Below are 21098 nucleotides of genomic sequence, written 5' to 3'. Positions count from 1 at the left end.
ATATGCTATTTTTTTTGTTTTGGTAGCGTATCACGTAGAGTCGTAGTCGTAAATCTTCTCTGGATAAGAAGATAGAATGAAGTTATAATAAGATGAATTTCGACATTAATGAAAAATGTATTACAATCTAGAGCAAATACTTAAAGAGCAAAATATCCGGTGAAAGTAGTTTTCTATCTACACCTAAGAATCATAACAAAATTTGATAATACAATACGTAATTACGATTTAACTATGAAGTAACCCAGTTATTAATCTTCACGATCAATCTTAACATGCCCAGAAGTGGAGTTAATTGGATCAGCAGCTAAATTTCCTCTTCCTCTCCCTCTTCCTCTCCCTCTCCCTCTCGCTCCACCTCTACCTCTCACTCCACCTCTACCTCTCGCTCCTCGGCCACTTCCTCTCATTACTCTACCAACGTACGCCCCTCTATTATTAGAAACTTCTGTCGACTCTCCCATATTGCCAATCCTATCAGTAGAAGAGGTTTCATTTTTTTTATCCGACTTTTGTTCAGAAATAGGTGAATCATAAATTATGCGCTTTTCCTCTTCCTGATGCACAGATGACAACTTTTTATCCTTCTTGGAGTTCACCTCATCATTAATAGCAGGTTTCTCATCAAATTTAGTTCTAAAGGCTGCCTGATGTGTTACGCTATCATCTCTATAATTACCTCGGTAACCACCTCTATAGCCGCCTCTAAATTTACCTCTATCATTTCTATAGTTACCTCTATAATTGCCGCTATGGTTGCCTCTAAAGCCGCCTCTAAAGTCACTTCTAAGATTACCTCTATACTTTCCTCCAAGGTAGCCATTACTAACACCCCTATAGTTGTTAGCATAAACGTCTTCTCCTGGTTTGTTATTATTTATGTGAGAGTTAATTGTAATATTTTCTTTGTTATCTGAAATCGTAATAGCATGGGCAGGAGAATCATGGTTACTTACCGCACTATTTTTATCACCCGTTTCCTCTTGTTTTGATGAGAATTCTCCTACACCTTTAGATTCGGAATTTGTTTTAGTAGTTATATCGAGTTCCTTATGTGTTTCCTTTGCATTCGTAGCTATAATGTCGTCTTTTTTATCACCATCTATTATTTTAGTAGCACTTATAGTAATATTATTTTCATCTCTATGGTAGTCGGAATTTCTTCTATTCCTATATTCATATGCATCGTTATTATTAGTGCGATTATATCTAATTTCACGATAACCACTTCTCCCTCTCCAAGCACCACGTTTCGGGTCAGTTCTTATACCTCTGTTATAGTTATCATGATTGCCAAGCTGTTTCTGAGCCTCTTTCTGATATGAACGATTGTTAAACGGCATTTTCCCATTTAGTTTATGATTAGGGATTTGTTCTTCAGTAATTTGATTTTCCTTCCCCTTTCCAAGATACGACCTATTTTTTACATTTTTGATGTTACTATCCTTAGTGCCTATGTTCACCAGATTTACTAGTTTTTTCGGATCATTGTTGGATATCCTATTCATCTGTTCCTTTTTAACAAAATCTTTCTCAGATTTCTTTTCCTCGTTCTTATCATCTTCAGGATTTCTGTTGAGCGGTTCTTTGGAACTAACATTTTGGATTTTCTCAGTACTCGCTAAGTTAACATCTGAGTGTTCCAGTTTAGGATTACGTGAAGAGTCATACGAATCTGTTACTGTCTCATTATTGGGGGCATTGTCTTCTCGATTGCCACCAGCTGTAGTATCTCCCACTGGTTTTTTCAAAATTGTGACTTTTCTTCTTAAAATTGGATCATTTGCATTATCTTTAACACTATTTGCTGTTATCATTTCATTATCATTAGTTAAAACAGATCTTAGGACTGATGTGTCTTCCACATGTAAGTTCTCCATCTTCTCCTCTATTTCAAGTACTTTTGATTGAGTATCTACAGGTTTAGCAGTGCCGAAGGGATTGATTTTCGGTCCCTTTCTTTGACGATTAATAGATGCAGTATTTTTGCTCACATCTTTGTTACTTCCACTCCCCAAAAACTTCGTATTACGAATACAAGCAGGAATGTGTGACTCCTCATTAAATGATTTACCAGCATCATCTTCAGCATCGGTCAATAACTTGCTTTTATCCACGTAGTTTTTAAAGTCGTCAAATTCTGCAATAGCAACATTAATATCGTACATTTCAGCCAATGGTCCAGACCAATAGTCAATTATTTTTATCAAATCTCTTATACCTAACAACTCCACAAAGGCAACTTTCCTATCCCGCTTAAAATTCTTGTCAAAATCATTATCAGCATCTAGCCTAGGATTCGTATCAATTTCCCAAAACAACCGGAATTTAATAAATTTGGTGAACTTCATATGAAATAGATCAACTATATCATAGTTTGAGAAACGAAGCGGTAAATTCGAAAACTTCACGATATACGGTGGGCCAGCATGGTTCAAATAATCAAACCCACTACTCTCTCGAACACGATCTTGTTCAGAGTATGTATGGTGATAACCACCACCATGCGGTCTACCCTGACCATTGAACATGTTGCCGTTATGACTATGAAAGTCATTATCAAACCTAGGATTACTATGACTATTTTTTTTTGGCCGGAATAATTCGGGATTAGTTGTGTTACTAATATTATTTATAGCATCGAGATTAATCTCTTCTTCGTCCCACACTGTCTCACCTAGGGAATCGTTCCCTAGGAACTCCTCTAGAGACATTTTCTTTGAACTACCATTGTTCCTCGAAGCCATTATTATATAACTTCTATTTGTACGTCTAAGAGAAAAAGAAGGAAAAAGACAGATATTATAGTAGATCTCCTTTTATATATTTGTTTTTAGTCTTTCTGTTGTTTATATTCTTGTCAACTTAGTAAATTTTGGTTATAACGAATTTCTTGTATAGTCAGATATTTAGAAAAACTATAATGTGTTAAGTTAAAAGTGCCGGCCCTTTTAATTTCTATTTGGATACTAAATACACAATTCTGTATTCTATCCTCTGCAGTGATGGTATTCATTAAAACCAATCTGAAGGTCAAGTCCTATTCACCTCCACAATTGATAAAGCAAGCAATATTTTAAGAGAGATTCGGAACCTTGCCCCTTCAAAAGACCAAAACCTCCACACACATACAGCGCTACAGACGCTAAGTCGCACAAAAAAAATCATATACAAGACATGAGATACTAGCCCTAATACCTAAAAGCCCTCATTCAATTAAGGGTGCCCAATAATGGTATAATGGAAACCCTAACGTCTGCCACAATCTTAAAGAAACAAAAAAACAAATAAAAAAACAACTAAAAAAACAACAATCACTACGCGCTTTTGTTCCCATTCACTCTCTTCCTCTCTTTAAGATTCTCCCCTAAAATAAATAGTAAACAAAACCACTGCCCTAAAAAATTTAAGCTTTGATTTTAATAGGAAAAATAATGTTGAACGACACACATATGATAACGTATATAACGATATAATATTCCGTTATTTTTTTTGGGCTTTTTTGTAGGGTTAACTTTTATTTTAAAGGTGTGATTACCAGGAATGTAAGGCTGGTGTATTGTATAATACTAGAAGTTTTTGATCAGGACCTTGTTGAGTAAAGCTAATAATAGAGTTTGAGTAAACAGTTTAAGAACCTAAAGTTGTAAGAGGGAAAGGGCTGGGTGAGAAGTAGCTAAAAAAAAACATGGAAGATACAGAGGCTCATCATTTGAGTCAATATGCTCAACATGTGAAGGAACTAGAAAAGGAAGTGAATAAAGTTGGTACCAGGAGGGACTCAGAACAGGTACGAACTCATATATCTGAACTTTTAAAAGAGTGTCTCGAATTATCACAGAAAAATACTAACTCGGCTAGTGCGGTCGGCTCTAAACTTTTAAATGATTACAATCAATTAAACAAAGAAGTCAAAAGGTTACAAGCAGAGTACAAGGAGAAAATGGGAGTATATCCGCTAAAAGCTCTGCCAATACGACAAAACGAGTCATCGTCTGGCTACACTTCTATGCCTGTTAACGAGGATACTCCTTTGCTCGAGGAAGAACAAAAGAAACAACGAGAAGAACAACAGAGGCTATTTCAGATTCAGGAACTACAGCAGGACCGAATTCCTGAAGAGGAGCTAGATTTCTACACCATTGTGCAAGAGGACAGATCTCAACAAATCTCTCGAATACATTCTTCTGTACAGGAAGTCAATGCCATCTTTAAACAGCTTGGTACTTTGGTGAAAGAGCAAGCCACACAAGTTGACTCCGTAGACGAGAATATCTCTCATTTTGGTGACAACATGAAGCGTGCACACGAACAACTCAACCGTGCCGATGAGCACCAACGTCAACGGAACCGATGCGGGTTACTCACATTGGTCATCGTTATCATTATGACTCTATTGATAATTTTAGGAGCACTAAGTTGAAAAGAATCAACATCGAACAATAAAATCCAGAAGGAACTTAATAAATCTATGTAGCGTATATAATGCCATATCCACACTTACGTCAATATTATGCGCTTCTTGCCTTATATGAAAAGAAAAAAATAAGACATCAAAATCTATTCCATCTGGTGCGGGCCATTGTGTTCATGCCTGTGACAAGAACATATCGGACCTAGTCAGCATAGCTTCTAGAAGCCTTCCCAAAAAGGAAAGAAGAAGAGAAAAAACAACAAAACAACATCGCATATTCCACAACAGGAAAGTGAGGAGTAAAGAAATAAAATAATTACAATTTATGTACTTTGCACGAATTGACTTAGAGACTCTCACACAAATTACAAAATTTTCCATTCTATAATAAAAGAAAGAAAAAGAAGGAGTATTGAATTCTATTTTTGCTGAAAGAAATACGAACGAATGAGATATGAGTAAAAAAACGCGCTAGTACAGCCCCTCAAGAATTTCTTTCTTTTTTTTATGTTTTTTATGTTGTTTATTTTTTTTTATCTTCCATTATCTTTTTTATAATTTTTTTTTTCGAATTGGGTTTTTTATACTTAGAAAACACCGTAACACAAATTCCATCTTACCTATTTTTCGGCACGTCCCCCATCTCCGTGCCACCTGCCAAAGTGTGGTTATTTATGAAGAAAAAAAAAAAAAAGAAATTAAAAAAAATGGGATAAAAATTCCGTACAGTTTGTTCCGCAGAGGATAGCGCCTCAACTTATTCAAACGTGGGAGAAAAAAAGAAAGAAAGGACTTTAGATAAAAAAAATGGTGTAAGATAACAAAGAGAAAAAAAGAAAGAAAATAAAAGAGGCTGCGGGTCTTGTACTGGCCTTTATTAGATTTGAATGCAGGGACCAAACAGTTATCAAAAAATTGTAAATCCTAACTCTATTGGTGCCACCACTCTACATGGGTTTCTCTGCCAAACTGTTTCTTTTTTTGTTTTTCTTTAAATAATTGAATTATTTTTTTTTTTTTTATCAACCACATCGAGAAGTTTTGAGATTGTTTCGCTGTCCCACTCTTTTTGGCTGCACGCCGACGGGAAAAGGAAGGGAAGAAAAAAAAAAATCGAAAATATTGCTAAGAAAAGACAAAAAAAATTATTACGTTCATGAGCAAGCTATATGATGCATTTTTTTTTTATTATTTTTTTTTAAAAGGAAGAAGATATATTAAAATAACATAAAATAAAAATAAATATAATATTCCAGAATCCTTTTACCAACAGCAAAAATAAAAAAAAAAATAAAGATAGCAATATATATGAAGGAAAAAGAAAAAAAATATTAATTAAAAAGAAGCCTTACAATATAGAATTAGAACTAATAGAGGAGTCATTAATATAAAAAAAAAATTAACGAACTAAAATAATATAAAAGTATAAGATACAAACTCTATAAGAATACATCCCAATCGAACTAGAAGGAAGAAAAGTAGGAGAAAATATTACAATCTCGACAATAATAACTTTAATAAAAATAAAAAATAAAACCAGAAAAAAAAAATTAAAATAAATATACTTAAGAACCTATTGAACTTTTAAAAAACAAAACAAATTAGTGTCCAATAAAGAAAAAAAAAAAGTATTCTTTTTTGTGTGTGCTTGCTAATAAATAATCAAATGCTCGATGTCAATCCCTACACTTTATGATATCCTGCTCCAACCAGGAAATAACTCTACAGAAGAGAGTAAAGTATACAACATAGAAACTTTCCATAAGTTCTTGTTAAAGGCTCACTGTGAAGAGAACCTAGAGTTCTTTCAATACACAAATTCTTACATATGTAGTAAGAATAAAGAAAATGATGAAGATAGAAATTCAAGGTCAGAAGCTGACCTGGCAGATTCTTCATCCAGAACCAGTAAACTGCTAAAGCTCTGGAATAATAGAATATACTTGAGGTATATAGCATTGAATTCACCACGAGAGTGTAATTTCCCACAAGAAATAAGAGAAGTGTTCGAAAAATGTTATAGAGAGGGCACCCTACCTAGCGATGAAAACGTACTTGTGGCAATGCAACATATCCTTCAGCTTTTGATGGATGCTTATAGACAGTTTACAAAATTTGTTAATGACTGTGATGATCCTGTGGAAGAACTTGTTACAGAAAAGCACCAAGCTATTATTACAAACTTTGGAGAGAACGATAGTGTTTCCTCAATAATCTCCAAGGATGAATCATATGAAAACAAAAAAACAGAGGATTTTAATTGGAGCAATTCAAAAGAAGCTGCAACAACTTACTGGGGTATGGGTAATTTAACCTATCCACAAGCAAATTATTTGATGACCCCGAAGGTTAACCTTTCAGCTAATGATTTAATTTTCAATTCCACTGCAGGCAAGCTAGCTCCAAGCGTTAGCCCGTTGATTAACCGGGAAATTAGCGATCTAATGAATAAAAATAGCTTTTCGCCAATAAAAAGAAAATCAGGTGAATATAAGGATCCTATACATGTGATACCAATGTCTCCAAAGAGGCGTTCGGTAGAAGTGGAGAAGAGGAAAAGTGGTTCACCTATTCTTGTTTCTCCTACATCGAAACTACCTTCCACCAAATTTAGTAAATCTAATGGATCAAACCATGTTAATAGAACCATTAAATCCTCCACATCGCCTTTATCACATAGGGATAATAGTCGCTATAACGATAGTATAAAGCGTCCTATTTCTCCTCCAATTAATCATCTCCCGCATGAACATCATAGTAATACCATTGTCGGTAAAAGTAAACAACTGCTAACTAAATTAGGTATGGTTGGTAGAAAAAAGAACTACGCCAGCCATGAAGTGGTACACCACACTTCAAATTCTAAACTAACTTAATCATTTTTTTTTTGTTTCATTAATAAATGAGATCAATGTTTCCATATCTGAAGATATTTGAAGATATCCAAAAAATTCTCTAACTACTATTAATTTGCATTCCTTCTTACACATAACTTAATATTGCATGATTTGTATTGTTTTGGGGAAATTGGGCTTAATAAGATACTGTATTATATATTTTCCACAATCAAAGAAAACAATAGAACAAAGCCCATGGTTACCTTATACAAATCCAACAAAATAAAACACCATCAGTTGTTTTTTTTGTAAAAATTTTTTTTATTTTACTTCGACAACATAATAATTACAATTATGAATCGAACTGCATTACAACAACGATTTAAAAAACAATCGTCTATTTGAAAGCAATTGGAAACAGTCTATAAATGATTGCTTTTCTGGAGTCAAAACTAGTTGCATCAATAATTTAGCAGTATTATAATAATCACTAGGTCTTGTCTTTTACACACATTTACTATTTAGTTTTTACTCTACGTTTATTATATACTTTGCATTAATATACATTCTTGTTGCTATAGCCGCAAGATATACTTCACTTTAACTTTAATGACTTCTTAGACATAAAATATACAATTATTGGTCTAAAAATTTATTTTTATAACTTCTATGTATCTATCATTGTATCCATTATATGAATATACCTTTAAACGAATGAGTACTTTTTTTCTCATCTGAACCAAATGAAGTACCGGTTTCGCTATAAAAACTTAACATGCCGGTCCCGGTACAGACAACAGTGATTCATAACAATCACCGGATAGATTGAGTATAAATGGCTTGTTATGTCACATTGATTACTCATTTTTGTAACTTCCTACAGCTTTATGACTGCCACCATTGTAGTCTTTATTACGTCTTTCTTATTATATTATTTCTTCATAGTTCTATTTGGCAAATATTCTAATGTATATTTAGGCAAGAAAGTAATACAGTATTTATTATATAAGTATCTCTAGATAAAATTTATTTAACCATCTTTTGACACTACACATTTTTTTTTTCTAACTTAACTCTTGGTGATACCATATTCTAAAAGACCATAAATCAACCTCATTTTTGTCTTCTGTTCAACTCCGTTATACAGAAAGAATAAAAATACAGATACATTTTCAATAAAAATCTTTCTTGGTTGTCTTCTTAAATTTACTGTTTATTTGAAGATTAAGAGCCAACTGTGTGACATTCGTCCATTGACAGATTTACAGCTATTGAAACTACGTTGTTTTACTCCAAATAATTCCTTTTTTCTTCAAGTTTTGTTTTTCTCTAGACTAAAACTGAAGATAAATTCAGAATAGTGTGACTCACGTACTACTCAAAGAATATATTTAAAGAAATTTGTGCCCCATAGTTTAAAAAAAAAAGGGAACCAATAGAATAACATATCCTCCAAGGTTTTAAGTGGATTAAAGACTTTCAGAACGATACAGAAATCAAGTGCCACATTTCATCGGGGTTTTTCTAGTATTCAAATCATAAGTGGACCTATTAGTCAAAGAAACAATCTCACTGACAAATTACCAAGAGCATCAACCGTCCCGTTTGAATTTTAATTGTTACTTTTGATATATTTTACGGTTTTTTTTATTTATACATTACGTTTTATTTATTTGATAGATTATGAAGAATTCGGTCACTTTATTTGCTGAGGTATCCAGGGCCTCCCGGATAATTAAACCTGTTAAGCTTGCTTATAAGAATATGTTAGCCAATCCTGCAACGAAATACAAGCCTTTTAAGGGCCCAAAGTTAGAAAATAGGAAGTGGCCCAATAACACCATAAAGAGGGCTCCTAGATGGCTTTCTACTGATTTGAGAGATGGTAATCAATCTCTCCCGGACCCCATGTCTGTTGAACAAAAAAAAGAATACTTCCATAAACTTGTCGACATTGGCTTTAAAGAAATTGAGGTATCTTTCCCATCTGCTTCTCAAACGGATTTTGATTTCACCAGATATGCCGTAGAACACGCACCTGATGATGTGACAATCCAGTGTTTAGTACAATCCAGAGAACATTTAATAAAAAGGACAGTGGAATCATTAACTGGTGCTAAAAGAGCAACTATCCACACTTATCTAGCTACAAGTGACATGTTCAGGGAAATTGTATTTAACATGTCTCAGGAAGAAGCCATCGAGAAGGCCGTTGAAGCTACAAAACTTGTAAGGAAATTAACAAAGGACGATCCTAGCCAACAGGCTACCCATTGGTCTTATGAGTTCTCTCCAGAATGTTTTAGTGATACTCCATCGGAATTTGCTGTTAAAATATGCGAAGCTGTAAAAGCAGCCTGGGAACCTACTGTGGATAACCCGATTATTTTCAACCTACCTGCTACCGTTGAAGTTGCAACCCCAAATATTTATGCCGATCAAATTGAGTATTTTGCCACACATATTAGTGAACGTGAAAAGGTCTGTATTTCTACCCATTGTCATAATGATCGTGGTTGCGGTGTAGCTGCTACCGAATTAGGAATATTAGCTGGTGCTGATCGTGTAGAAGGCTGTGTATTCGGTAACGGAGAACGTACTGGTAACGTTGACCTCGTAACCGTTGCATTAAACATGTATACACAAGGTGTCTCTCCAAAATTGGACTTCTCAGACCTAAGAAGCGTAATCGAAGTAGTAGAACGTTGTAATAAACTACCTATTCCAGCAAGAGCACCATATGGAGGTGATTTGGTCGTATGTGCTTTCTCTGGTTCTCACCAAGATGCAATCAAGAAAGGATTTGCTCTCCAGACCAAGAAACGTGCTGAAGGAGATACTTTATGGAGAATTCCATATCTTCCATTGGATCCAAAGGATATCGGTCGTGACTACGAAGCTGTCATTAGGGTTAATTCACAATCTGGTAAGGGTGGTGCCGCTTGGGTTATCTTGAGATCTTTGGGATTAGACACTCCAAGGAACTTACAAATGGAATTCTCAACCGTTGTACAGAATGAGGCTGATACCCGTGGTAAGGAACTCTCTGCTGAAGAGATCACGAATTTGTTCAAGACAACATACAACTACAACAATGATACCCACCAATACATTTCTCTATTGGATTATGATATACAAAAGATTGACAATGACCGCAGAATCTTGAGCGGTCAAGTCGAATTTAATGATCAAATAGTTCCAATTAAGGGTAGTGGTAATGGTCCAATTTCATCTTTAGTTGATGCACTATCTAATTTGTTGAATGTCAAACTAGGTGTTGAAAACTATACCGAGCATGCATTAGGGTCCGGGTCTAAAACTCAAGCTGCCTCCTACATACATTTATCTTATAGAGATATCGAATCTAATGAAAAGGCTTACAAATGGGGTGTTGGTGTTTCTGAGGATGTCGGAGAGGCCGCTGTTAGAGCAATTTTTTCGACTGTTAACAGCATAATTAATACAGGAGAAGTCACACTTCCAGTAAAAAAATAAATGTTTTAGTAACACTGCTGAAAATAAACTACCTTAAGTAAACTTAGCCTTTGTAGTAGCTAAAATAGACTTATATACAAAGTATTAAAACAGATAGAGCTCGACATAATTCATCTCGTTCACCGGTTGAAGATCATAAATTTTTACAAAAAAAAAAAAAGAAATAATGTCACATTCTATAAATCTGCAAATCAACCCTTTAATGTGTAAATTTTAAACTAGTATCAAGATCAATATTTAATATAATATACTATTTATTACTGCTAACCAATATAGCACTTCTGATATTACATTGGGGATAACAAATCCGCAACTACGGACCTCATTTAGTTGGTACTTGATTTTTATCGATAATCTTATTTTTAGGAATAAGGGGTCTTTGAGTTTAAACTGAATAAAAAACTTTATGAAGTACGAGTTTCAAATCAAATCCGCGAAAACTAAAAGCATATAATTCTAGGCTCATTATGATAATTTTAGTTTCGAATAAGCCAGAACGGAAGCTAGCCATTGCTTCACATAGTAATGCTTTGATATTCAAGTCTCTGGTGTCTGCAGATCAAAAGCTAAAATGCTCTGTAGAAATGGTCCCAAAGAAGGATTGCATTAAACAATCATTTGAGAAACTTTCTAACCTTGATATATTTGCTTTTATTGGTATTATCGAGATTGAAGGTTACCTCTTCTTAGGTACTATCACTGGGAAAAGGGAGGTTGCTCAACCCATACCCGATACTTCGATAAACAAGATATTAGCCGTTGATTTCTTTTGTCTAAATTCTGATAAATGGGATGGTCATGATATTGATGACAATGGTTACGTTGTTGAAGATAATAATTCAAAATCCCCAAAGAAAACCAATGATGAGCTACGACACCCTTGTTGGGCCTTAATGAAGCTTTTATCTAATGGTACCTTCTATTTCAGTAATGAATTTGACCTCACTTCTACATTACAAACAAGAGGATTCTATAACTCCACAATGAATGAGAATATTTATGACGAACAATATATGTGGAATAATTTCATGATTTTACAGCTTGTTGGTTATAGAGATAAACTGGATAATGATACAAAGAAGGTATTTGATAAAGAAGGATTCCTCACAACAATTGTGCGCGGATTTTCCAAAACTGGGATAACTTATGTTGGCGATTTCAAGGTGGCGATGACTATAATATCTAGGGAAAGCTTCAAAAGAAATGGTTATCGAAATTCAATTCGAGGTATAAATGACGAGGGAGAAACAGCAGACTTCATGGAGACTGAATTTATAATGTACTCTAGATCATTTTCATATGCACATGCTCAAGTAAGAGGTAGTGTTCCCGTGTTCTGGGAACAGAAAGAATACTCTACGAGCTCTCCGAAAATCCATATTACCAGAGCACTAGAAGCTACACAATCAGTGTTTGAAAAACATATGAATAGTATCTTAAACACTTATGGTTATGTAAGAATCTTGAATCTTCTATCTCAAAGTCCTGAAGAACAAGAGTTATCTGGAAGGTTTGGGCAGCATTTAGAACAGCTCCCAGAGAGTTGTCAGGTTATAGATTATGATATAAAAAAAGAATTTGAAAAAGGTGGTGAAATCGCTACAAAGAGCTTAATTCCCATGGTTCTCAAATACATCCAAGAAGATGGATATTACTCCTTCTCTGTAACAAAACATAGGACATTATCAGAACAACAAGGTATATTTAGAACAAACTGCGTCGATTGTTTGGGGAGAAGTAATCTCGCCCAACAAATTATTTCAATTGTTGCATTTCGAACATTTTTGGAAGACTCAAGAATAATAAAATGTAGTGATTATATTGAGGATAAAGAATTTTATATCATGCATAACAAGTTATGGGAAGAAAATGGCCAGGAGATAGCTAGAATACATACTAGGAATCCAAGCGATAATAATATTTTACAAAAGAAAAGTAAATTATCTCTATCTGGAAGGCTTTCTAGTGTTAAAAATTCCGTCAGCAGGAAATATTTTAATCCCTTTACTGAAAAGGACGAATTGATTGCCATTGATGATCTTTTAGGAAGAGGAGAAAAACAATATGTTGTAGAAATCTTTGATAATTTATCAGATAACATTAGCAACTCTCTAGAGAAGTTAAGTGGTGAATATATGAGTTATCAACACTTGACATTGTTTATTGGTTCCTATAATGCTTCTGGTAAGGTTATTGATGATGATTTAACTACCTGGCTTTTTCCTATTGGAGAAAAATTCAAAGCTGATATTATTGTAGTTGGTCTTCAAGAAGTTATAGAAATGTCTGCCAGATCAATTTTGAATGCAGATGACTCAAAGGGGAGTGAATGGGAAGAGACGATTCGGACCTATCTTGGCTTCTATGGAGATAAATATCTCTTATTAAGGATTGAACATATGACATCCCTAACATTACTCGTTTTTGTAAGAGAGTCGAAAGTAAATCTAGTTCGAAATGTCGAAGGCACTAACAAAAGAACCGGCTTTGGTGGAATGGCTGCAAATAAAGGGGCTGTAGCAACAAGACTAAAGATCGGCGAATCCTCATTCTGCTTCGTAAATTGTCATTTGGCGGCTGGTGATGGAAACGTAGAAGATCGGAAAAATGATTACACATCAATTAAGGACGGTATAAAATTTCCAGGAGGTAAAGGTCTTTTAGACAATGACTTCATATTCTGGTTTGGTGACATGAACTATAGAGTTACTTTGCCGAATGATGAAGTCAGGACCTCTTTATTCGAGAAGAAAGAAGGATATATCGAAGATTTGTTGAATCACGATCAACTGACCCAAGAAATTTGCTCTGGTACTGTATTTGGAGGTTTCAAAGAACCCCCAATTAAATTCCGACCAACCTATAAATATGATGTCGGTACTGATTTATACGATACTTCAGAAAAAGCCAGAACTCCATCATGGACAGATCGTATTCTGTACAAGGGCGACGATATACAAGTTCTTTCTTATTCCGACGTTGATCTTTTATATAGTGATCATAAGCCAATATATGCAGCGTATCGCTTCAAGGTTCCTGTTGTTGACACGGTTAAACGTCAAATGATTAAGGAGAAACTCTTGAGAAAATTTACTTCTGAGGTAAATAATAATCAAAAATTGGATTCCGGATCAGTTTCTAGAAAGTCATCAAATGCCTCTAACTATACTTTGATTGATGGCTCTATTTCATCGAAAATCGAAATTAGTGAACTAAGTCGTTCAGGGTCTTTTCAAAGAAGACCACCTCCCAAAGAAACCAATTCGAACAGTAGTTCTCCAGTAGACTTCATGCTTTCCAAAAAGCCTTCTATGAAAAGACCACCACCTCCGAATACCGATATTTAATGAATAATAATAATAATAGAATTTTTTTTTTTTTTATTTTGAGCCCAAACGATTACTATTCGAATTTTGGCGGCATGCACTTATAACTATTCTTTAAAACTATACTTTCAAATGATTTATATAGTTATAATCATAATATACAACAGAGGAATACAATATATAAAAGCAAATAATGAATCGAATTTGCATATATCAAATTAGATAAGTACTCACGTGATAGAATTTCTATAACGACATTACTTTTCCCTTACTATTTTATCATTAAAAAGCCTATTACTCTAATGGCTAACTTTAAATAGCAACTTATATGTAATTCAGAAAGGGAATATAATCACACACTGAACAGAACCTAAGGTTTTGTTTTAAGGATATGGCACATAAACAAGAGGAGGTTGACAAACGCCATAATACAATAGACGGTTACCATGCAGATAATGTCGATAGAAATGATATTGAGTCACACCCTTCAGAGTCCTGTGATGTGAGCGAAGAAACGTCTTTGAATTTTGAGGATGGTCCATTTGAATTCAGTGCAGTTTTGAAAGATCTCCCAAAAACTACAAGAATTACATGCATTGAAGCAGATAATAACCATATATATCTAGGTACTAATAAGGGTCAGCTATTACATTATTATGAAATAGAAGGTGGTAATTTCCTCTTGATATCACAGGTGCCATTTCCTTCTGATGGAAACCCTCCAATCGATAGGATTCAACTATTACCAAAAATTGATAGAGCTCTTGTTTTTTCCAACAATATACTTATATTGTTTTTACTGCCCGAATTAGCACCATGCCCCAATGTTATCCATCTAAAAGGTATATTAGATTTTGATATCCACTCCTATTCTAAAACATCTGAAGCTTACAGAATAATAGCTTCCAAGGAGGATTCACTAAAAATGTTTAAGACTGCAGGTAATTCAATAACAATGATAAAGTCAATTGATGAACAAAAGAATGTCCAAAAAGTACGATGTCATGAAAACGTACTACTATTGGCAAAAAATAATGAATATGAGATCTTCAATCTAAAAACACAAAAAAAAGTACCCTTATTTCGAGTTACTGAAAGTGAAAATAATCCAATACAACCTTTAATGGTAAATTTTAATAAAAAAACCTTTATAATATCCTCCGGGGGTGTTAATAAGGATGATAACGCTATGGGTCTAGTGATTAGTCATAATGGTGATATCACGAAAGCAACATTAGTATTTGAACATTATCCTAGTAATATCGTTGTTCATTATCCTTATATTATTGTAAGTTTCAGTGATTACGAAATCTACATTTATGAGCTACGAATAGATGATGAACCAAAATTGGTTCAGAAAATAAAAACAAATGGCGATAGCAATTTGCTTTTGACACGATCGCATATGAAATTCAATGTGAAATACTCTAACAAGAAAGTCCAAGAAGAACTGCTTGACAAAATACGGAAAGTTCCTCTTTTACCCACCGATAATAACTATGGGATACAAAGAGAGAAAGCTCTGGCTACAAAAATTATCCAACCAGTTAGCTCCATACTATTTTGGAACTCAACGAAACTTATGACCTTATTTACTAAACCATTTATTTGTAACATCAATAAATATGAGGAAACTGAAATCAAAAAAATCCAGGAATATATTGAACACAGGAGCAGCTCAGATATTCAAAGCACAGAATTACAAGTTATAGAGGTAGATTATCTTAACATATTTTTACTGCTGTGGGAACTATTAAATTCTGATGTAATTGACCATGGTATCCTTAAATTATGGCAATCTAAGATAGATATTGTAGATATACGTCTTCTGATCTATTTGCTGGACTTCGAAGTTTATGGTGAGATATGGTTATTTAGTGGGCTGACAAAAATGGTAAACAAATTGAAAATGCTGCATCTAATTAATAAATGCGTTAGTAAAACTGTTATAATAGATGAATTTAGAGACATAAAAACTACTCTAGAAAAAAAAGGCTCTATATCCGGTATGAAAATGAAAGATCTAAAAAGTACCTTGAAAACGTTAGAAATCGCCATATTTAGATATGAACTCGCCAGCAGCAGAAGTATTAATATGAAAGAATATAATGCACACTATTATCCAGAATTCATCAAGATTATTAAAAAAGAATCCGAACCTGATGGCCATAACGAAATGCTAACTCAAATTTATAAGTTACAAAAGGACCATGTACAAGTCATTAACCTTTTACAGGCTGATAAAAACATATCGGAATTATTAACGTATATTTATGAGAATGTAAGCGATTTGCCTGAAATATTTATCTCCGAAAATCTAATAGAATGCTTACTTTTTATCGTAAAAAACTCACAATTTGTCGATAGTAAATTAATAACGGATGTATTTGATATTATGAAAAAGAGTAATACGGATTCAAATTTATTTTTAGAAGCAATAAGCAGTAGTACATCCTTGAAAGTTCAAATATTAGAAGTTATGGGAGCAACAAATGTGAAAGACGAACACTTCTTAATTGATTACTACATCTCAAAACTACGAGATATTACAGAAAACGAAGGTTTAATGAGTCTCTTTTTGGAATATGGTAGAGATTATAAGTTAGATTACAACTATTCAAAAATGAAAATCTATGATTTTTTACATTTCAAAGTTAGTATGAACAAAAAATTCTTTTCCTTTTGCAAAATATTTGAAAACTGTAAAAAGATAATAAATAACAATGCTGCCATAATTAATGAGGTATTCAATAAATTAAAACTATTTGACCAGGAACAGATGATATTAATATTTATGTTTTTTGGAGATATACACATTCGAAAAAGGTTATGGACAGATAAACAAATAGAACAAATATTCTTCGATTACTTGGATTTTTTGAGTATAGAGGAAATTTTAACTAAAGACAATTTCATGAATATACTAGCAAAATATTTATCATTTCCTAAACAAGTTAATAGGATTGATATATCCGTTACATTTTTACTTAGAAATCAGTGGCTATATAAGAAGGACGGGGCAATTATTAAAGAAATTCTCAAAAATATTCCGACTAATTTCCCACTTAACGTTTTAACGGATATTATTACACATATATTTATGGATTACGAGATAGAATGGACTGATTTGGAAGTGCAAAAAGCTTTATTAAAATGTGAACTAAAAAACCATAACAATGTATTAGGAGAATTTATAGATACAACACTGAGAAAACCTAAGTAAGTATATATCAATAGCTTTACAAGTATGTACTGCATACATGCCACTTGATTTATCATTTCACAGTTCATTCATTAGTTGATGTTTTTTATTGCTTTTATTGGGTCTATTATCAAATGCATCTAATCTCGACTTAATAATGTTTCTATTACATGAGTTTCTTTATTTCAAAATAATTGTATCGAAATGAAACCATATAAATAACATCAGAATGAGTACTCTATTTACAGAAAATAATTATATACATATGAAGGGTTAACTAATATTGTAACTAAGTTATATATTGTTAAACTTTCAATTCAGATAGTTCGACAACGGGTTTCAAACCAGTGCATACCTCATAAAGAATTTGTTTCTTATCTTCAGGCATATTGTTTGCATTTAATGCATATCTTACAGCTAAAGAATTCTTGAGTAGATCAGCTCTCTTATCTTCTTTCTTAGTTAGTTTATCAAAGTCTTTAGCAATTATCATAGGCAAGATAAAATATTCACCATGCATAGTAGTTTTCAAAACATCTAAGTCAATATCTAGCTTAGTAGTCGATAGAAAACGTTCTTTATCTAGGATACCCGACTTCGCAGCGTTATAACTAGCTACGTTACAGCTTTTTTGAGCAGCTGAATCCTTCATGGTTTTCATTGAGGCATTCAAGATGTTATTCACCGGTAGGTTAAAGATAGGCGTAGAATAAGGGAACAATGACATTGGAGTTGGGATAAAAGGTTCAAATGTAGTTGAATCTGAAGGTTTCCTTAAAGCAACCTCTCTTGGTGATGCAGTTCTTTTAGTTACGTTCACAGAATTGATCATATGGGATTTCTTGTTACCTTGGGTCCTGGTATTCCTGTTCCTATTAATAGATCCATTCCTACTATTAAGTTTACTAGTATCCTTTGATAAAACATCCAGCATATCATTATCCACTACTCCATTGCTTTTATTACCTTGGGCCTTCTTGAACTGTGGCTGCTTAGTCCTAGCTCCGGTAGGTGGGGGTGTTGCCTTGTTCTCATCCTTTACCTGGATCCTTTTTCCATTACCTCTGTTTTGATTGAAATTCTTCTTACCCCTTTGATTTTGAAATTTCCCTGTAGGTCTAGAAGCATTGATAACTTCTTTATTCTTCGAGGTAGCTTCCTGTGCTCTAGCTAAAATGCTGTTGATGAAGTCATGAGTTACTTGACTGCTATAAGCCCTTGTACGGATTAAGGATGCCATATTTTTTTTTCTTCCACTAGTTCGTTCAAGTTTCCTCCGCTTGAATCTAAATAATGATTTTCTATTGGCCTTACTTATTATCAACTATAAGAGTACAATTCTACCATGCCATTAGTTCCTCTATCATTCTAAATCAACATCACCTCATCATTTGAGTCCTTTTTACCGGGGGTTGAACGCCTTTGGTTTTAGACAAAAAAAAATGTTCATAACGGTCTTTAAATCACGTGAGAACATCAATAAAATTATATTTAAAGTTATATAACCGAGTAGTTTACAAAGAATTATTTACAAAGTATAGTTATGAGTTTGCACATGGTCTATGTTCATGAGGCTCCGTCCCGTCATTAAAAGCAATCATTTTAATTCCAAGATCTAGTTAAGAAATGTTTGTATTTCTATTACCTTATCTATTTGTCACTGCATTTCCTGAATGGTCTAGCTTTAAACTCTGTCTTTTGTTTGATTGATTCGTTATCACCTAATTCTATCTCTTTATGAAAATTTAGGTGGTACCTTTCTTGTTCGCCAGGAATTTTTTCACCTTGAACCACGTTCCTCCTAAGGAAAGTAGCCACTTCTTCCAGGTGTTTTATTTGGTCCTCGACTGGTTTAGTATCATCCGGGCTTTGCATTCCTTTCCTCATCTCAGCTCTTGCGGCAACTAGCATCCTGTTGTCACCGTTAAATGCTACTCTAGTGGCTTTCAAACCATGTCTGTACGCCTGGAGCGCTTGTTTCCTTAAAGCTTCAGGAACCATTGGGTATTAAAAAATAAATATATGCTATTCTTCTGCTTTCTTTTAACTAAAACACAATTATATTACTCCTCAGTAAAACTTAAATATTAAATAATTGCAAAACTAACTTTAGAAAGGGAACTAAAAAAATACCAAAAAGGCCCATCCAAAAAAAAAAAAAGGTGTGTTAAGCTTCGTAGAATGATCCATTCCAGAGAATATTGTATAAACTACGACATATAAATTAGAAACACTTACCGCTTATTTTTAAATACTAACTGGGATAATATGTTGATTGCTGTGTATGATTTAGTAGAGATTTTAGGTTTTAGTATTAAAACTAAAATGATAAAAAAAATATATATATTTAAAATAAAATATTAATATAAATAAGAGTTTATATTTCTAATTGCAAGGCAATTAAAACAGAAATCCGTAAAATACATATGATGTAAAATGAAATCCTCAATAGAAGGTAGAAAATGATAAAAAAAAAAAATGCATGAAAGTATGCAGAAGTGAACATGTAACTGAATAAAGTAATAAAAATAACAGGGAAAATAAAAAAAAGGTAATAGAGTTATGAAGACTAATAGATCAAGGTCAAAATAAAAATTAAGAAATGGCAAAAAAAATAAGAGTCTATCTCAAAAAGTTTGAATGTATTAGTTGGTAAGATTGCATCATGGCTACTAAGTGACAAATTGAACCCAATACGACCATGATATGGAAAATCTGGTGTGAGCTACCACAGAAGTCAAATTTACCTGGAGCCATAGTTTCTGGAAATCTGAAACCGTAGATAATAGCACCTGTGATGTAGAAGAAAGCCTCCAAACCGATAAATGGTAAACTAATTCTTTGTAACACACCGGAGACACCGAACTTTAAGAAACCAGCACCTAGTGGGATAATACCGCTGAATCCGAATAAAGTGAAGAACGATGCACGAATAGGCCTGTACTCTGTCGTGTTAAATTTGTCGGTCAACACGAATACGGAACAACCGAAGGCTAACGCCAGCGTGATACCAGTGTAGATGGTAAACTCTGACAAGTGGTCGAAGTAACCATAGTATATCATGGGAACAGTCGAGCAAGAGATCAAACATATGATTCCCAAGTAGTCCACTTTACTCCACATATTACACTGCGACTCGGAGTGCTGCTTCAAACAATGGAAACAACTGCTGCATAGCAAGCACGCGAACGCACCCAGGAAGAACACGTTAATGATCACGTAGTCTATCCTCGAGGTCGATGGGTAAACTGGGATCAAAAACACGTTGGCCAAGTACACGGACATCGAAATGTAGAAAACGGCCGGCACCAAATGCGTGTATATATTCACAGATTCGTTGTTCAGGTAAAACAACGAGTGCAGACACCGTTTAAAGGAGTTCGTCTCCCTAACATACCCCTTCAGTATCTTGTCATTGTCCTTCTGCCACTCAGGCAACTCATCGTAATCCCACAACAACTTGTCCCCATGGGTATGTAATGTAAGCTCCTCTTTAGTATCAACTAAAGTAATAACAGAACCAGTACGACCTTTCCTCTGTCTCAACATCTTCATAAGTTATGTTTTTATAGTTCCGTTCCCCGTATGGTTTTTATTTCCAAGTCTTTGATTATAAATAAGAAATATAGCTCTTCTTATATATTTTTGATATTTTTTTAAGATTTTTTTTTCACTGGGCCAAAAAAAAAGCAAGCCTTACGGGTTTAACTGTGTTTTTCTTGTTTTTGTTGAGAGACTTTCGGAGTTTAGTTGAGCTATTGAAAGTATTGAGCTATTGAATATGCTTTCAATATGCTTTCAATAAACTGTATTGATGTGCTGAT

The 21098-nt window shown here is 33.8% G+C and overlaps 9 protein-coding genes across 9 annotated transcripts; 5 read left to right on the top strand and 4 right to left on the bottom strand.

Annotated features, from left to right (window-relative positions):
* Positions 1-251: 251 nt before the first annotated feature.
* RNJ42_04561 (Protein PSP2) lies at positions 252-2747 on the bottom strand (the record flags this gene model as incomplete). Its single annotated transcript, XM_071054725.1, has 1 exon — positions 252-2747. One exon carries the CDS (start codon positions 2745-2747, stop codon positions 252-254), a length of 2496 nt encoding a protein of 831 aa, XP_070909418.1.
* Positions 2748-3688: 941 nt separating this feature from the next.
* VAM3 (SNAP receptor VAM3) lies at positions 3689-4423 on the top strand (the record flags this gene model as incomplete). The annotated part of the gene is made up of 1 exon (XM_071054724.1): positions 3689-4423. One exon carries the CDS (start codon positions 3689-3691, stop codon positions 4421-4423), a length of 735 nt encoding a protein of 244 aa, XP_070909417.1.
* A 1664-nt stretch (positions 4424-6087) lies between these two features.
* Positions 6088-7290, top strand: RGS2 (GTPase-activating protein RGS2; the record flags this gene model as incomplete). Its single annotated transcript, XM_071054723.1, has 1 exon — positions 6088-7290. One exon carries the CDS (start codon positions 6088-6090, stop codon positions 7288-7290), a length of 1203 nt encoding a protein of 400 aa, XP_070909416.1.
* Positions 7291-8934: 1644 nt separating this feature from the next.
* Positions 8935-10746, top strand: RNJ42_04558 (2-isopropylmalate synthase; the record flags this gene model as incomplete). The annotated part of the gene is made up of 1 exon (XM_071054722.1): positions 8935-10746. The coding sequence occupies one exon, from the start codon at positions 8935-8937 to the stop codon at positions 10744-10746; it is 1812 nt and encodes a 603-aa protein (XP_070909415.1).
* A 467-nt stretch (positions 10747-11213) lies between these two features.
* Positions 11214-14093, top strand: RNJ42_04557 (uncharacterized protein; the record flags this gene model as incomplete). The annotated part of the gene is made up of 1 exon (XM_071054721.1): positions 11214-14093. The coding sequence occupies one exon, from the start codon at positions 11214-11216 to the stop codon at positions 14091-14093; it is 2880 nt and encodes a 959-aa protein (XP_070909414.1).
* A 370-nt stretch (positions 14094-14463) lies between these two features.
* On the top strand, positions 14464-17295 carry VPS3 (CORVET complex subunit VPS3; the record flags this gene model as incomplete). The annotated part of the gene is made up of 1 exon (XM_071054720.1): positions 14464-17295. The coding sequence occupies one exon, from the start codon at positions 14464-14466 to the stop codon at positions 17293-17295; it is 2832 nt and encodes a 943-aa protein (XP_070909413.1).
* Positions 17296-17578: 283 nt separating this feature from the next.
* On the bottom strand, positions 17579-18514 carry RSM28 (mitochondrial 37S ribosomal protein mS46 RSM28; the record flags this gene model as incomplete). Its single annotated transcript, XM_071054719.1, has 1 exon — positions 17579-18514. One exon carries the CDS (start codon positions 18512-18514, stop codon positions 17579-17581), a length of 936 nt encoding a protein of 311 aa, XP_070909412.1.
* Positions 18515-18924: 410 nt separating this feature from the next.
* MZM1 (Mzm1p) lies at positions 18925-19275 on the bottom strand (the record flags this gene model as incomplete). Its single annotated transcript, XM_071054718.1, has 1 exon — positions 18925-19275. One exon carries the CDS (start codon positions 19273-19275, stop codon positions 18925-18927), a length of 351 nt encoding a protein of 116 aa, XP_070909411.1.
* A 621-nt stretch (positions 19276-19896) lies between these two features.
* Positions 19897-20829, bottom strand: IZH1 (PAQR-type receptor; the record flags this gene model as incomplete). Its single annotated transcript, XM_071054717.1, has 1 exon — positions 19897-20829. The coding sequence occupies one exon, from the start codon at positions 20827-20829 to the stop codon at positions 19897-19899; it is 933 nt and encodes a 310-aa protein (XP_070909410.1).
* Positions 20830-21098: the final 269 nt, after the last annotated feature.

This window comes from Nakaseomyces bracarensis, assembly GCF_045282275.1.
Source record: "Nakaseomyces bracarensis strain CBM3 chromosome Unknown Scaff13_0, whole genome shotgun sequence".
NCBI classification, from domain to species: Eukaryota; Fungi; Ascomycota; class Saccharomycetes; order Saccharomycetales; family Saccharomycetaceae; genus Nakaseomyces; species Nakaseomyces bracarensis.
The sequence above is the reverse complement of the archived record's forward strand: the minus strand, read 5'-3'. Positions and strand labels throughout refer to the sequence as shown.